The sequence below is a fragment of the Silurus meridionalis genome, chromosome 24 (genome assembly GCF_014805685.1).
Source record: "Silurus meridionalis isolate SWU-2019-XX chromosome 24, ASM1480568v1, whole genome shotgun sequence".
NCBI lineage: Eukaryota > Metazoa > Chordata > Actinopteri > Siluriformes > Siluridae > Silurus > Silurus meridionalis.
The window spans coordinates 4,472,295-4,489,824 of record NC_060907.1 but is presented as its reverse complement, the minus strand read 5'-3'; the positions used below and the strand labels follow the sequence as shown (position 1 = coordinate 4,489,824).

General features: G+C 39.7%; 2 protein-coding genes across 2 annotated transcripts; both read left to right on the top strand.

Annotated features, from left to right (window-relative positions):
* Nucleotides 1-3,396: 3,396 nt before the first annotated feature.
* On the top strand, nucleotides 3,397-6,534 carry LOC124378433 (nuclear pore complex protein Nup133-like; the record flags this gene model as incomplete). The annotated part of the gene is made up of 9 exons (XM_046838141.1): nucleotides 3,397-3,614; nucleotides 3,701-3,805; nucleotides 4,204-4,357; nucleotides 4,496-4,566; nucleotides 5,071-5,218; nucleotides 5,629-5,779; nucleotides 5,853-6,013; nucleotides 6,119-6,270; nucleotides 6,395-6,534. Coding segments are annotated over 8 exons (1,146 nt in total), but the record flags the coding sequence as incomplete, so codon positions are not given.
* Nucleotides 6,535-8,042: 1,508 nt separating this feature from the next.
* Nucleotides 8,043-10,888, top strand: LOC124378435 (nuclear pore complex protein Nup133-like). The gene is made up of 3 exons (XM_046838144.1): nucleotides 8,043-8,198; nucleotides 9,996-10,131; nucleotides 10,664-10,888. The coding sequence occupies exons 1-3, from the start codon at nucleotides 8,049-8,051 to the stop codon at nucleotides 10,870-10,872; spliced, it is 495 nt and encodes a 164-aa protein (XP_046694100.1). The 5' UTR covers nucleotides 8,043-8,048; the 3' UTR covers nucleotides 10,873-10,888.
* The last annotated feature ends 6,642 nt before the right edge of the window (nucleotides 10,889-17,530 follow it).

The following is a 17,530-nucleotide window of genomic DNA, read 5'->3' as shown; positions in this document are numbered from 1 at the left end:
AGAACCATTACTCAATAGCTCTGTGTACATGGAAAAAAGAAAGAAGAAAAAATAAATGAATAAATGACTGCATTTGTGAGCGTTAAGTAAATAATAATAAAAATAAAATAAAATAAAAAAAAAGGGTTATCAGTACTTTGTTAGAAAACGATTCTGAGTGAACATGAAAAACCAAGCAGACAAATGAATTATTGTATATAAAGAAAAATAGAAAAAAAGTACTTAAATGAATAGATATATAATAACAGGCCTACTTTAAAACAGTCAAATTATCCATACTTGTTCCTACATTAGAAGACAGTTCTGAATGAGACAAAAAAAACCAAAAAAACACCTCAATCCGCATATGCAACTAGCCGTCAGTACACCCACTGTCCAATGTCTCTGAACTGATCCAATGTCCCATGGCATTACATTGCAGCAATATTGATCCCCAACAATAATTGGTTCACTCCAATACTCCCACCAAATATATCAAGGTGTGTAGCCGAACAGACACCCATATTAATCACTCATAAGTCCCCTGACGATGGTAACCGCCTTCTCTGGGTCAGTAAAGCTTTTCTGCTGGCCGTCCCGAGTCGTAATCCTCAGTTTTGCAGGATACAACAGCACGTATTTTACTCCCTCGCATTGCCGTAATAACTGTCTCACCTGTCCGAAAGCCGCTCTCCGTCTCACATTCTGCGTGTAATCAGGGAACACTCTAATAGTGTCGCCATTTTCAGATACGAGTTTTGGAGATGTAACAGCCTTTCGTAGAATGCTTTCCTTCTCTTGATAGTAATGGCACTTGACGACAAAGGCTCTCGGTGGCTGCCCATCTCCCGGGGCTTGCTGCAAAGTACGGTGAGCCCTGTCAAAAACGGGCGGCTCGTCCAGGCCCATCACTTTTTGTAAAAGTTTTGCAACGAAGGTGCTCGCTGAAACGCCTGCCTCTCGTCCTTCTTTAACCCCAAAGATGCGTAAATTACATCTCCGTGATCTCGCTTCTAAATCCTCAGCCTTTGCCACCAAACTCACCACCTCTTTTTTCAGTTCAGCCACCTGCTGCTCCAGATTAGCGATAGCATCCGAGTGAGTGTTAGCTGAAGTTTCCAAGCCTGCGGTGCGCTCCTCTAGCGCGTTAGCTTTGGTGTTAGCCTGATCGATTGCACCCTTCAGCTCGTCTCTCAAACCACTGATTTGCTTGCGTATTTCTTCATTTTGCATTTCTGCTTTCTCATCCATTTTCGCCAGCAGTTCATTTCTTAATGAATTTATTCATGTGGGAGAGCTCAGTTAGACACGTCTACATCTCTCCGAGGCCCAACCGGAAGTCCCACATTATGGGTTTTGATCTGACATTTATATCTGACAAAAAATAAACAAATAAATACTAAAGCAAATAAAAAAATAAGAAACACCTGTGCTGTGTTTATTAGTTTGACATAAATAGCTCATGATATCAGAAACATCAGTGTGAGATTTTACAGAAGTGACACATTTACCCACCAATTGTATTTAAAACTACGGTGCGAGAAGAGGAACTGGTCACTTCTCTTACCTGGTTGCCCCTCATGGTGTAGGACTTCCCTGAGCCTGTCTGTCAGTAAGCGAAGATACAGGCGTTGTAGCCCTCAAACTGCCTTGAGCACATCTGAACCCAGGTCCTTAAACACCTAAATATTTACACATACAAACATCACGATCCACAAAGCGTTTGCTAATCAACATATGCTAGGAGGATGGATTTCAATATGAAGCATCAACAATTACCTACTGCCAGCCTCAGACTGGTGATACGTTTTTTTATTGCTATGATTAGAGTGCTAGATGTGATTTTTTTTTTTTGGTAAAAAAGTCTGCTTTAAAAGATCATTTCTGCCCTCATACAGGAGGAAGCTATAAATAAAACAGGAAGCGATGGAGCAGGACACTAGGAGATGAGTGCAGAATTACAAATGAGTTATTAATACATCTTAAGAAATCAATAACAGAGAAGGTTAATGGTTGAAAAGTTGGAAAAGAGATTTTTCTGAAACAATTATGAAAGCCATCTTTGATTCGGCTAACCATGTTATCATTTCTGGTATAATTTGCTACCTTTGAAATGGACATGAGGACATGAGAACCCAGCTAATCTCATTAGCAAGTAAATTTAGATGGACAAAAGTTTGTGCCACCTATCAATAACTTTAGTGATTATTTTTTTTATTCCACATTTTGATTCCATTTACTCTCATAATAAGCTTCACTCTTTTAGGAAGATGTTACACTAGATTTTGTGGTGACTTGTGTGAGATTCCACTGAGCCACAAGGATGTTAGTACTGATATAGGTGAGGTGAGGAGGCCTGGGGTGACGTCAGCATGAACAATTCATCCCAAAGTTGTTCAGTAGGGTTGGAGCTCTATAGCAGATCTTCCAACCCATGTAAAGCTTGTCTCCATGGAGTTGGCTTTGTGCACTTTATGATATGCTCAAACAGGTTTGGGTCTCCTAGTTCAAGTGAAGTAAAAATTTCATGCTACCACATCCACACGATTGTGTGCCTCCAACATTTATGATTACAGTTTAGGAAAGACCCACATATGAGTGGAGAAATTATACGTCCAGGTGAAAAATGTTGGATTTGTGCATTTTGTGTCATGCTGAACAGGTTCGGGTCTCCTAGTTCAAATAAAGAAAAAATTTCAAGCTACAAAAATCACGTCCTACACAATTGTGTCTTCATGAAGGAACATGGAGAGCTGAACATCTTAGATGGCTGAGTGTGTCAAAGGTTCTCCTGTTTCTGAAGACCTGAATTTGCCAGATTAAAGAAAAGATTAGGGTCGGAATTAAGACGGTACACTGAAGCAAAGTTATTCACTTCCTGAACACCTTATTCTCCTTCATAATCTGCATAAATGTTGTGTTAGAGGAGGTCTTTGGCCGACATAGGCTGACCTACAATCATACTAAAACGCATAAACAATCATGACCCAAATGTAGTAGAGCAAATATTAAGCTGATTTAGGAGTCTAAGAACAAACATTCCCAGAGCGAAGCTAATGAGGTCTTAAGCACTTTCTATTCATCTCCCTATGGTTAGAAATGAAAGACTGCTCTCAAAGTCTCCCTGCTCCGAGTAACGTTTAAATAATGAACTCCCATGATGTAGAACTTGCCGTTTGGGCTCAGCAACCCATTTCCGATTGCTTTTTGCAAACATGCTTTTTTCACTTCTACATGTACAAACTCCAATACACATAGTCTGCTATGATGCACAAACGGACATCCCTGGACACCAAGACAACCAAGGACAACCTAAAATATCCCAGGACAACTATGGACACTCCATGGCAAGTCAAGATAACACAGGACAACCCACGATACTCCGGGATAACACAGAACATGCCTGCACAACTCTGAACAACCCAAGAAAAACCAGGACAAACACAGATAACCCAGGACAACTCTGGACAACCCAGGAAACAACAGCCTCTGTCTAAAAGCAGGATAGCACAGTTTCAGGTTCAATGCCATGTGAAAGACACTCACAACACCCTGAACATCCCTGTTTTGAGGGATGGGGTGGGAGAGGGTTTATTGGAGGTGGGCTTGGACAGGTTTATTGTGGACAGGCCTAGGTAGGCATATATTTTTGTTATATATTTTCTGTGTGTATGTGTTTTAAATTGTGTGTGTGTGTGATATATTTTCTCTATGTGTGTAGTTGTCTGTGTGTAAGGACCTGCAGTTGTCCCCTAGTGTGTACGGCTACATTGCTGATCTCATCTCCATCAGCTCATCATCTGCGGTGGATTCAGCATTGGTGCAGGTACTGCTCCACCTTTCTTCATCATTCTCCACCTTACTGGATCCGTTCTCCTTCGTTCTCCACCTTTCTTCATCATTCTCCACCTTACTGGATCCGTTCTCCATCGTTCTCCACCTTTCTTCATCATTCTCCACCTTACTGGATCCGTTCTCCATCGTTCCCCACCTTTCTTCATCATTCTCAACCTTACTGGATCTGTTCTCCATTGTTCTCCACCATTCTTCATCATTTTCCACCTTACTGAATCTGTTCTCCATCGTTCTCCACCTTTCTTTATCATTCTCCACCTTACTGAATCCGTTCTCCATCGTTCTCCACCATTTTTCTACATGGCGACTGACTCTTGAACACACACTATTGTTTTTGGGTTTATCCCCCTCTCCATGTGACCGTGGCAGTCGGTGTGTGTGCTGGCCGTGTCTCCGGAGGTTTCGGCCCGGTTCTGGCCCAGTCTGCTGCCCCAGGTGGGGATGGAGGCTCCCGGAAAGCTCTATCAGCGGGCGGTGCAGCAGGGACACAGGATGCTGTCAGGGATCGGACACTGCGTCTCGAGTCTGTTTGGCCTCCGCAGAACTTTTTGTATTACTGCAATCATAGAAAAGTTTTGTGAGCTGATATTTGCTCTATTTCTTATTTTAATATTTTGTGTGTGTGTGTGTGTGTGTGTGTGTGTGTGTGTGTGTGTTTCAGGGTTCGGAGAGTAACTATGCAGAGATGAAGGCAGGTGTTAACGTGGCATATCTGGACATGCAGCTCAGTCAGTGAGTAACTCGTGAACATCTCACCCGCGGGCTCAGGACACAAATAAGTTGTTCTTTGAGATTCCTGGGCTTCTAAGAAGGGGTTCTTTGAGGGTTCTTGATTTCCAAAAATGGTTACTAAAAGATAGTTTATTTTAAGATTATTTTTTATTATTATTATTTGGTTGGTTTCTGTGCTTATAAGAAGGGTTTTTTGAGGGTTCTTGGTTTTTAAAATATAAAAAAGGGGGGTGTTCTTTGACAGTTTATGTTTTCCAAATAAGTGGTTCCTTGAGGATTTCTGGTATTTAAGGATGGGGTTCTTTGAGTGCTCTTGCTTTCCATTAAAGAGATTCTTTGATGATTCTTTGATGACAGAGAAATGGCAGAAGTATGCTTAGTTGTTCTAGATGTTCTAAAGTTTACATTATAACTATATGTATTGCTGTATGTTTAATATGTTTTGGTTCTCTGAGATTGTTTGTTTCCATGATGATGATAATGATGATGATGTTCTCTCCTCAGCACTGGTTTGGTTGTGTTAGCTGCAGTGTGGCATCCTGCTGATACTCCATGTTTAGCGTATTTCTGCTTGGTCACACTTCCAGACACCATGCTACCTGCATCAGAAGAACTCTATGTAGAGGTCACCAAGTACAACCCTCCATTTCAGGTAGCTATGATTCTAAAGCAAGTCACATCTCTGATGATCATTCTGGTTCATCACCTTCGTGTTTTTAATATTAGTGTACATTTTTTCTGCTGTTTTTTTCTTTAAGGGTTCATGGTTTTTAAAAGAAGGTTCTTTTCAGGTTCTTTAAGTGTTCATGGTGTCCAAATATGGAGGTTTTTAAAGACTTTGTGGTTTCCAAAAGAGGGTATGTTAAGGGTTGTTGGTAGGTTCCCTGATGAAATGATCCCTCTTTCTCTCTCTCTCTCTCTCTCTCTCTCTCTCTCTCTCTCTACCTTCTCTACCTCTCTCTCTCTTTTTCTCTTTCTGTCACTCTCTGTGTGTGTCTCTCTCTCTCTCTCTCTCTCTCTCTCTCTCTCTCTATACCTCTCTCTGTCTCTGTTTGGTGTCAGAGTGAGGAGGAGCTTCATAAGACGAGGTTGGTGTTGCCGCGGGTGAAAGGTCCTGCCGCGTATCTCTATAACGAGGAGCTGGTGTACACGTGCACCACTGGTGCAGGGCGCAGCGGCCTCCCTGAAGAGAAGCTCACCTTCAATTCCTCCAGTATGATCTCTACACACACTTTTCTCTCTCACACACACAGGCCACTTATTTTATCCTCACTGGCCCTCTCCAGGTGACCGTATTCGCGGCGGAGGCGTGTGTGCCGACTTGCCCTTTGTCTTCTCCCATATCCCATACGGCCTGGTTGCCATGGTGCCCAGAGAGAGCACCTCCATCTTGCCAGAGACCATGGAGGATTCTCTATGTGCTTCCCTGGCTGGACCTGGACCTGAGGTGAGGGATTAGTGGTTAGTATAATTCTTGGATTTGGAGGATTGGAACTAGAATTTTTGGATTAGGATCCGATCTAAGTGAAACCATTTATTTTCTTGCCTGTAGGAACCGCGTGATGGAGGCCCAGAAGATTACGGACGAGCTCTTTTCAGACGACGGCGAGGGAGGGGCAGGAGGGGAGCTGAATCAGATCGACCTGGACCTAATGGACGATTACCCCACCTCAGATCCTCGCTGGGCTGAGTCTGTGCCTGACAGTGAGGAACAGAGTTTGAGAACTTCCTTCTGTAGTAGTTTATCCACATTTAATTAAAACATGGATTAGAAAAGGACGTGTAGAATGTAATGGACTTTTACACTTGGATCTGACTTCTAATCCAGAGAACGCCGGCTTCCCGTTGACCTCACTGATCCTGCTGCACAAGCTGGCCGTCTCTCTGAAGAACCACCACAGCAAGCAGCCGGAGCTGGTGAACGCCGCCATCGCCGTCACGCTGAGTAAAACCGCCAAGAGCGCCCCCTCCAGTCTTACAGAGAGGTAACAAACAATGAAAATAAATAAAAATACAAACAAAAAAATTTAAGTAAATAAACAAAAAAATCTAAGTAAAATAAAAAAAAATGCTAATTAATAAAAACAAAAAATAAAAGGAAATAAAAATAAGTGGAAATATAAATATAAATCGAACCCGGGTCAGAAAGCGGTGAGAGCGCTGCATCTTAGACCACTAGACCACCAGGGGACCTTAAATATAAATAAATAAAAACACAAAATAGAAGTGTATAAGAACCAATAACAATAAAAGCTAAAACACAAAGAAATAAAAAGTAAAATGGAAATAAAAACAGTAAAATTAAATAAGATAGAATCAAATATAATAAATAATTATATGGCAATAGTCAATAATAACAATAATAATGAATTACAAATAGTTAAATAAAACAGTTGTGAAAAATGTTTACAATAAATTAGAATTTGTTCAGTTATGAATTGTTTCATTGTTAAGTGTGTGTGTGTGTGTGTGTGTGTGTGTGTGTGTGTGTGTGTGTGTGTGTGCTCGTGCTCGTTTTCAGGTGTCTCGGATCTCGTGTCTCGGAGGAGGAGAAGTGTCTGAAGGAGAACCCTGTGACCTCTGTGAAGTGGGCGGAAGTCGTGCTCAGTGTCAACATCATCATCAAGGTGAGGCGGGTGCGAAAGTAAGCGCACCTTCAAGGCCGAACTAGGCGGAAATGTCTCGCAAGATTTAATGAGAGAGAATAGTAACGCTAACAGTTTCGGGTCTAATTTACCTTTACATGAAGACCTTCACTGTGATGCTGCTTGGAGCATTTCTTGAGAGCCACACACACACACACACACACACACACACACACACACACACACACACACACACGCACACACACACACACACATGTATATGTATATACTAGTGATTGATTTTCCCAGAAATAAGAGAGGGATGCAGCCTTTTTTTTTTTTGTAGTATGAAGGTATTGAGTGTGTGTGTGTGTGTGTGTGTGTGTGTGTGTGTGTGTGTGTGTGTGTGTGTGTGTGTTTCTTTTGGAGACTGCACCTGGGTATACAGTACATTTAAAGTTCTTGAGATTTTTTTTTTTTGGATTTACTTACCTTAATTTCTTTAAGTAATCTGGATGTGTTTAGTAGTTGTAGTAGCATTAATAGAGCTATTGACTCTGTACTAAGCCTTTCCTCTGCACAAGATAAGTGATGGTCTATAGCACATTAAGTAGGCAAGAAATGTCACAAGTAAACTCAAGCCACCCCTGTGACCTAAAAACCATTCCTGAAGACTACATCATGAATCTAATGAGAGAATTCCATGAGTTTGCCAAACTGACATCAAAGCTAAATGGATCTACTTTTGGAGATTGGAAAATATAAAGCGTATTCTGGGTTGTTTAACACTAAACAAAACGTTGTTTTCTCTCTGTACTGAAGCCTCGGGTGGAGAGGTCGGAGTTCGTACAGTCATCACCCGGCAGCAGGACGTGATCCTGCGCAGCGTGTATCCTCATGCCGACTCGAGACTTCACAGCACTCTCAGCGAGCAGCTGGTGGCGCTGTTGGACTCGCTGCTCGTGGCTACATGGCCCAACTGACCTTGCTGCTTCACGCTGGAGATGGAGTACATGCAGCGTCGCTCCGAACTGCTCACACCGCTACGTGAGTTCTCGGGTTCTGGAGCCGTGAAAATCCATTAAATTCACACTGAAATATGTTTTATTGAAATGTTAACAAGGCTTCAATGTCACCTTGAAATGCAATGACATTTTGATGTTGATTAACTGTGCTGCAGTGAAACTGATTTTTCTAAGTCTCTGGCTCTGGTCATCTCTGATTCATGTTTATGTGTGTGATATTAGTTGAGCTGGGTCAGTATCAGTGGGTGGCAGCGTTGGCTGAGAAATATTGTGATTTTGACATCCTGGTGCAGATGTGCGAGCAGACGGACAACCAGACTCGCCTACAGTACTGTAGGGGGCCCACTCAGTGGCCCAATGATGGAATCCACTGGTGTGGGTGAAGGTATTCTGCGTGTTGGTCCTTCTCGTGCGGCTGTAAAGATTACTCAAATAGATTGCACTTTGTTATTTTAATAAAATTTTAACCTCTAATCTGACTCCAATTTATAATAAATATTTAACTTGAATATCTATTTAAGATGATCACCTTATTGGTTGCACTTCTTAATTTTTATAGATTCATTTAAACATTAAACTTTTCAATTAATCATTCATTATGGTCCTGGAGTCGCTTAGAACCTTGCGCTCGGTTAACTACACCTGCTCACGGAGGCACATTGGCCAGTCCGAATCTTAGTCAGAGGATATAACAGTAAACTAATGTTCTTTAAGAAGGCCACTCAATGCTTGCTCATGCATCAAGAACTATTGATTTAGTTACTTGGTCATAACTTGCTAAGTCGGTGATAGCCGCTGCACATGCTCACAGGCACAAACTCGCCAGACTGTCCCTTAGTCAGAGGATATAAGGGTAAACTAATATTTTTTAAGTAGACCTCTCAATGCTTGCTCATTCATAAAGAGTACTGTATTTAGTCACTTAGTTATAACTTGCTAAAGTCAGAGATAGTCAGAAATCAGAAGGTCTCAGACATTGTGCTCTACGCTCCATCTGTTCATGAGCCTTCAGTTTGTACTATCCTGGTCACAGATTTGCGGTAACGCCAGACTACATAATCAACTAGATACAAATGATTTCAGAAAATTTCATCAAGAATTTGACATTTATTTGCCAGGCAATAATCAATAAACAAATGTTACATTTAAAACAAATAATCGAAAAAGTTACATAACATGATCAGCATAAAACTAACTATTTTAGCAATACATATATATATATATATATATATATATATATATATAAAACAAAGGCTACTTCTACACTCTGTGCACGAGCAAAACTTAAGACACCTCGACCCTCGTCATTTTCGCCTTCCTTAATTTACCTTTTGGCTCTTTGGTGTGTTGTGGCGTTGACTAAAAACTTGTAATTGTTTTCGCAAGCCTTTGTTTTCACACGCAGTCCAGACTGCAACGTGAAAAACACCATTTAGCCACCTCTGAGAGTGTATTTTAAATAAAAACATATTAATGTGGCCCAAAGGTGTTTTTACGCAGAGTTAGGAGCAGACTCTCAGCGCCCCCAAAAGATCGGTGAGTGACCGGATCTGCGAAGCTGTGATCGGTTGTTACGTTGTGAGGCATCAGGTGCCGTGACACTGCGGCGCCCCCTGTCATGTGAATAAATACACTGAAAACATCAGAGAATCTGATTCTGACACGCATCAGGCATTGTAACGTAGCACATGTTTATAGTTGGAATTTAAAATCATTATTTCAGATGTTAAATATGGTCTTTTTGAAAGTCTGCACATGTGAGGCTGGAAAAGAATGGAATTATAAAATGGACAATTTGTGTGTTTTTTCCCTGCTGCAGGCCCACCACACCCTGTACAGCCAGGCTAACTCAGAGACGCGCTACTTCAGCAAGAAGAAAACCCTGCTAGCGCTGAGCAAACTTACAGCTTTGGCCTCAGACATGCCCGAACCCCTGCAGCGCCAACAAGTGAACGGTGAGGCACTCACTCCCATCCCTCCTTTTCTTCATCTTTATTCCTGTGTGTGTAAATATTGTGGAGCAGGAGAGTTTCCTCCTTCAGGAAGTTTTGCTCTGTAACAGTGTGTATTGAACAGTTTTAATGTGTATCGGTATATACTGGTGTGTATTGGTATGTACTGAACAGTGTTAATGTGTATTGGTATATACTGGTATGTATATACTGTGTGTATTAGTATGTATTGGTGAGTATTAGTCAGTATTGCTGTGTTTTGGTCAGTGAAGGTGTGTATTGAACAGTATTAATGTGTATTGGTATATACTGGTATGTATTGGTCAGTATTGGTGTGTGTATTCCAGTTGGGAAGCCTCAGATGGCAGTGATGATCTTTTGAAGGTGTCGAGTGACAGCATTTCTGTTAAAATTTTCCAGAAACTCATTCAAGAGGGAAAAGTCCAAGTTTTCATTAAATCTAAAAGCGTAACAGCACTGAAATCAAAGTGCATTACAGTGAAAGCTGTGTGTATGTGCATGTGTGTGCTTTCAGGGGTTCCTCTGCACGAGTATCTACCCGATGTGAAGGAGCTTCTGCAGGTGGATGAGCTAAACTGCCTCAAATTCAAAACCTTTCTTCGAGTTCTTACTGAGAGCCAACTAGGAGACCTTCATCCAGTCTCAGATCTGACCCGAGCTTTCTGTCCTGACTTTTCTACATGCTTTTCTCTCTCCAGGTGGGGTTTTGTTTTTTTGGAATAAACGATGTATTTGTGTATCACGTCACCTCGTTCTTACCGAACCTCGCTCAGGATGACGTAACGCCCTGATATTTCCTGCACTTCTGCTCACATGACCTCATTTACTTTATTAATAAACTCATTAAAAATATCAACAAATTCCAAAAGTCCACATAATTCCAAAAGTATGTGGACACCTGACCATTAGATTCCTCAAGATTATTTTGTGTAGTCTCTCTTCAGGTGAGGAGGAATGGTCAGCATGAATAAATCATTCTGAAATCAATTTAACCCTCTGGAGTCTGAGGGTGTTTTTGACCCCTTGAGAGATTTTGACGTGCTCTTACATTTGGTTCTTTTTAGTTGCTTTTAAAATATAATATTGACAAAAGACTTATTACACTGTATTCAGCACAAACTGGGCTACCATAATATGTAAACAACTTATATGTGTTTGTTTGTATTTTTGACAAAATAAGGTTTATGCGTGGTTTTGAAAAGCAAAAAAAAAAAAACTCACTGAAATAAGGCCACAAAACCGATAGTAAACATGTTTCCCCAAGACTTTTTGAGAACAGATCTTCTAATGTAGGTTTTTTATTTTTAATCATGTGAAAATCATCCTGCCTGCTCATTCACCTTAAACAATACTTTGATTTAAAATTTAAAAGACACTTTCTACTTTGAAAGTCCATATGCGAAGAGGCGTCGACATGCTGTGACTGACAGCTTCGTAGACAATGGGTCGCATAATGAGCTGTCGATTACATAATGAGCTGTGGATCACTGAGCCAGGATCACAGTGAGAAGTACAGTACTACAACAAGGAATGTATTTCCTTTGTGTTTATTAAAAATACACATTAGCAAGGACAGCATTAAAAAGGGAATTGTGTAACAATAAAACAATTCAGTACAGTATGTATAAAAAAATAAAGAGTGCAACAAAAACTAACACAATACACTACAGTAGGGTTCTGCAAATCCCAGCCTGTAGGGCTACAATACTATGCATTAAATAATAATAGTGTATCCGTTTGAGGAATCGGCAAGAACAAACAACTTGAACACCCACTTAGTCGGCTTGGCTTTTACGTACTGTGTCCTCCAAGTGTTAGCTTTGCATGCTACCATCCTCTCATCCACGGCTAAATGTCTTCTAGGATGATAAATTGCTTTGCAGGTCTTACAGATTGTGTCCATAATCAGTTTCACTCTGAACAGACGGTCATGTTCAGATGTGCCCCTCTTTCTGTTGTTTTCTTTGTCTGCATCTGGGTGACTCATGTGTACATTCCACGAAATGTTCCTGTATCTGTCCCTTGACATAATTGTTGCTGGAAAGGGAACTGTGAAAATACTGCTCTGTCTCCAGTAGTCTATGATGGAGGGCAACTTTACCATTACCATGTAAAATAAGAGCCCAATGTAGCGATACATCTCACTCACAGTTACATCTCTCCATTAGTCACTTGGCTATTGACTTGGCAGCTTGAGCATTTGGGTTGTGGCACAGAGTTGACACAACACTGTCAGGGGAAAAACATTTTAAATAGACTACATGGAGAATGAGAGTCAGAAGACCTCAGTTGAGGTTCAGGTTCACGTACAGGCAGGAATCGCAGAGTCTGTGGAACTGTGTCGTTATCTGTCTGATCCTTTCATGACATGGTGGACTGTCTGTGTGCTGCCTTTGCCCTTTTTGGAGCAGGTGCTTGATCACATCTGTTTATAAAACACACACACGAACATCACTAATTGTGTCATTGGTAAAGTTGTTTGCATATGTCATACAATGCAATAATGATTCAAACTAAATATAATTTAAGAAAATATAAAATATGTACTTACTCAGGATGATTCTCGGTCGAATGGAGCGACACCTGCGTGGCCTGGTGCGAGTTTCCAGTGAAGGCAAGAGTGATGCAGCCACACTCCTAAAAATAACCAAACAATATATTTTAGGATGATGAATAAACTTGAACAAAATATATTTGTTAGCATGCATTGTACAGCCTATAGGCCTATTTGTTGATGGGCAATAGGACAGATAAATGTTTGTTGATGGGCCATAGACCATAATGCATCTCAGACATTTACACCATCACCATTTACAGCTGAGCAAATAATATTGTCATTGATAAAGTTGTTTGCATATGTCATACAATGCAATAATGATTCAAACTAAATATATTTTAGGAAAATATAAAATATGTACTTACTCAGGATGATTCTCGGTCGAACTCAAAATGGAGCGACACCTGCGTGGCCTGGTGTGAGTTTCCAGTGAAGGCAGGGGTGATGCAGCCACATTCCTAAAAATAATCAAACAATTTATTTTTCAGTATTTTTGATGAATATATATTTGATAAATATAGTATTCTTGAACAATATATATTTGTTAGCATGCATTGTACATATAGCATTTACACCTCAGCATTCTGGAACATCTCTGCTAGCTAACACTACATAACAGCCTTTCAGGATGATCAGTGACACTAACTAAAACTGAACTGAGGCTAAAATAAAACTTTATACTGTCAACAATATTTAGAGCATACAATCACAAACAGTTAATGTTACAAATGAGCAGATATTGGCGGATTTTTGTTGTAACATTAAAAGGCAATGCTGACAAAAGCTAGGCAGAGATGTCTACAAACAATATGAGTTTTATATGATCAGAATGTAAGACTAAATAACTTACTCATCATAGCAACTTGCTGGAAAGTCCTCGCTCTTCAAAATGCAAACGCTCCTCGTCGGAATCGCAATCTTCTTCAGATGAAAAGGTAAATTCTCTGGCATTGTTTTATGCCACTGTCCGGGGGGCGTGTGTGTGTGTGTGTGTGTGTGTGACTCAACGTGTGAACTGTTTTACCTGTGAATAGCGGGGGGGCGTGTCCGCTCGCAGCTCATTATCAGATAAATATCTGGTGGAAAATCTGTGCTTCTACTTGGTTTTACATGATTTACATTCATTGAAAACATATGTTTTTTTATTTCACCGACTTATTCTAAAACTACACACTTTAAGCTGTCTAAAGATATTAGACCTATATTAGATATTAAGCCTCCAAAATGCGAAAATCTCAACAGACAACTAACCCAAGGATTGTTAATCTCCGGCTCAACTCGTGGCTCAAACTTCAGCTTCAGAAATGGAAACAGAGACTGATCCATTAGAAAAACGACGCGATTCCTCTCACTTTACACCCACTAAAACGAAAAAGCTAAAATATCAAGAAGACGACATCACTAACGCTACTCTGCTGCAAGCCATTACTTCCCTGACTGCTCGCTTCGACTCACAAGATGAAAAGCTAGAAGAAATGACGAACCAAATGCGAAGCAACAGCATAATGATAGCGGAGATCTCCAAAGCTGTTGAATTTAACTCTGGTGAGATTAAAGAATGCAAAGAAAAGTGCAACGAGATGAGCAAATCGGTCCTGAAAATAACTGCTGCTCAGAACGACCTGGAAAACAGAACATCAGATCTTGAACGATATAAGAGAAGATGGAATCTCCGGATCAACGGCATGAAGGAAAAGTCTGAAGAGGATGCCCGCAGCGAGGTGATTGGCCTGATTGCTGAAATTGCTCCGCACTTGATACAGAAACTGGACGATATTGTTGACATAGTGCACCGGGTCGGTAAGAAGGAGTCGGGAAGACCAAGACAGATGATCGTACAATTCACAATGCGGAAATACAGGGACGAAATATGGAAATCAACGAAAAACTCTTCTATCTGCCTAAACCGTGGAGTCAGATTTGTGGAAGACTTCACGAAGGAGGACCGAAACGCCCGTGCGGTTTTGTGGCCTCTGATTTCTCAAGCGCGTAAAGAAGGGAAAAAAGCATACTACAGAGGTTTGTTTGGTTATATTGAGGGAAGGCGCATTGACCCAACAAAACCCTGCACTTGAACTCTCTTACGGGTAGGATGGTGTGAGAGATGATAATTTGGAGAAATACTAGGTTGCGAGGTATGTACTCGGTTAGCTGTCACCCGGTTAGTACATATCTGTTTGAGTTGGCAGTCAGTGTTTGTTTATTTTCTACCTTCAAAACAATTTTTTTAATGTTTCCAGTTAAGTTACCGTTTTCATTACTTTCTTTAAATGTTCGGGGCATTCAAAACAAGGTCAAAAGAAAGGCTATGTTTTTATTTTGTAAAGGAACTGGTTCGCATTGTATTTTTTTACAAGAGACACACTCTACTGTTGCTGATGCTGCTTTTTGGTCGAGTCAATGGGGAGATAAAGTGTTACTAAGCCACGGATCCTCCCACTCTGCAGGAACTGCGATCTTATTTAACAACTGTCCAGGGAAAGTTATCTCTGTCAAAACTGATTCTAATTGACATTGGGTTGCAATTGTGGTAAATATTGAATCCGTCTTTTTTATTTTGGTTAATATTTATGGTTATAATAATGTAAAACAAAATCAGCAGCTTTTTGCTGATGTTTCTTGTTTAGTTTGTGATTTCAAGAAGTTATTCCCAACAGATAATATTGTTATAGGTGGAGACTTCAATGTTACACCAGATGAAACTCTTGACAGACATCCACCTAAAAGTAGTACCCCTCAACTTAACTCTATGATTACAAATTTTTGCAATAATCTTAAAGTATTGGATGTATGGAGACATCTTAACCTAACACCAAACAGTTTTCTTGGTTTAGACCCAATGCCTCTAGCAAATCGAGGATCGACTGTTGGTTAATTTCAGATAATTTGTTACATTTTGTTAAGCATTGCATTATTTCACCAGCACCTTTAACATATCACTGTGCTATTACTTTGGATGTTACGCCAACAGGTAAAATTTCACATAGTAAGGGATATTGGAAGTTTAATTCTGATTTGCTTGTAAATGAGGGATTTTGTGCTAAGCTAAAAGATTTAATTAGGGAAATTGAAAATAGTAATGACTTCAGTTCTCATAAAGCCAGGTGGGAGTTCCTTAAATTTAAAATTTGTGAATTTTCTATAAACTATAGTAAAATGCTTGCCAAAATAAGAAGACAAAATGAACACAAAATTATATCTGAAATTAATAAGTACTGCAGTAAAATTTCTCTGAGTAGCTCAGAGAAAAGTAATTTTATTTCTCTTCAAACACAACTGGATAACTTGTACATTAAAAAAGCTAGGGGTGCATACATTCGCTCAAAAGCCAAGTGGATGGAAGAGGGAGAGAAGAGCACAGCCTATTTTTGTAGGTTAGAAAAAAGACGGCAATCCAAAAACAGTATTGTTTCCCTAATGGTAAATGATGTTGAAAATACTGATCCTAAAATAATAAGCAAGGAAATACATAATTTCTACAGTAACCTGTATTTATCTAATTTTTCTCCGAAAGAGTGTGATGACTTTTTTGAAAAAATTATAAATTTTATCCCTAAGATTGACAATGAATTAAGAGATCTTTGTGATGCACAATTATGTATGGAAGAACTCGATTTAGCTGTACAGAAACTCAAATCAAACAAATCACCTGGTCCTGACGGCCTTACAGGAAATTTTTATAAACTTTTTTGGAACGATTTGAAAATGTTACTGTTTAATGCCCTTATTGAATCTATTGAAGATGGTTCATTGGGCCCCACAATGAGTCAAGGCTTGATTACATTAATCCCCAAACCAGATAAAGATCATAGATTTTTAGATAATCTCCGCCCAATCACTTTACTTAACAGTGACTATAAAATTTTCACACACGTCTTTGTCAATCGATTGAAAGAAGGACTTAATGGAGTAGTTAATGAGGTTCAATCGGGATTTCTTAAAGAAAGATCCATTCACAATAATATAAGGCTAGTAATGGATATGGTAGAATACAATCACTTGATAGAGGATGATGGATATATTCTTTTCTTAGACTTTAAGAAAGCCTTTGACACGTTAGAACATAGGTTTTTATTTAAAGCTTTAGAAAGCTTTGGTTTTGGTGAGCACTTTGTCAATATTATAAAAATGATCTATAAAGGTATGAACAGTTCTATTTCTCTTCCCTATGGTACATCACAAAGATTTCCTGTTAGTCGTGGAATAAGGCAGGGATGCCCTCTGTCCCCTCTTTTATTCATCTTGGCTGCGGATATGTTGTCTACTTTAGTTATTCATGATCAAACGGTACAAAAATTAAAAGTATTTGGTAAAAGTATAGCAATTAGTCAATTGGCAGACGATACTACACTGTTCTTAAAAAACAAAGACCAAATTCCTCTGGCTATCTCATTAGTTAATGTTTTTTCTAAGGCATCAGGACTCCAGTTGAATCTAAGCAAATGTGAACTTCTTGCCCTACATCAGAGTGATAGTGCTTGTTTGCATAATATTCCGGTAAAAGATAAAGTGAAATATCTAGGCATTATAGTTACCAAAGACCAGAAAATAAGTACGAAAGAAAATTTTGATAATAACTTGCAAAAAGCAAACCGAATATTAAATTGCTGGTTACAAAGAGACATTTCCATTTTTGGCCAAATCTTACTAACAAAGATTGAATATTTATCAAGACTGATTTATCCCGCTCTTTCTTTGGCTCCTCCCTCAAATTTCATTAAAATATGTTCCCAAAAAATGTATAATTTTATTTGGAAGCACAAAGCCCATTATATAAAAAAAGCAGACACTACAAAATCCTATGAACAAGGTGGTTTGAATGTA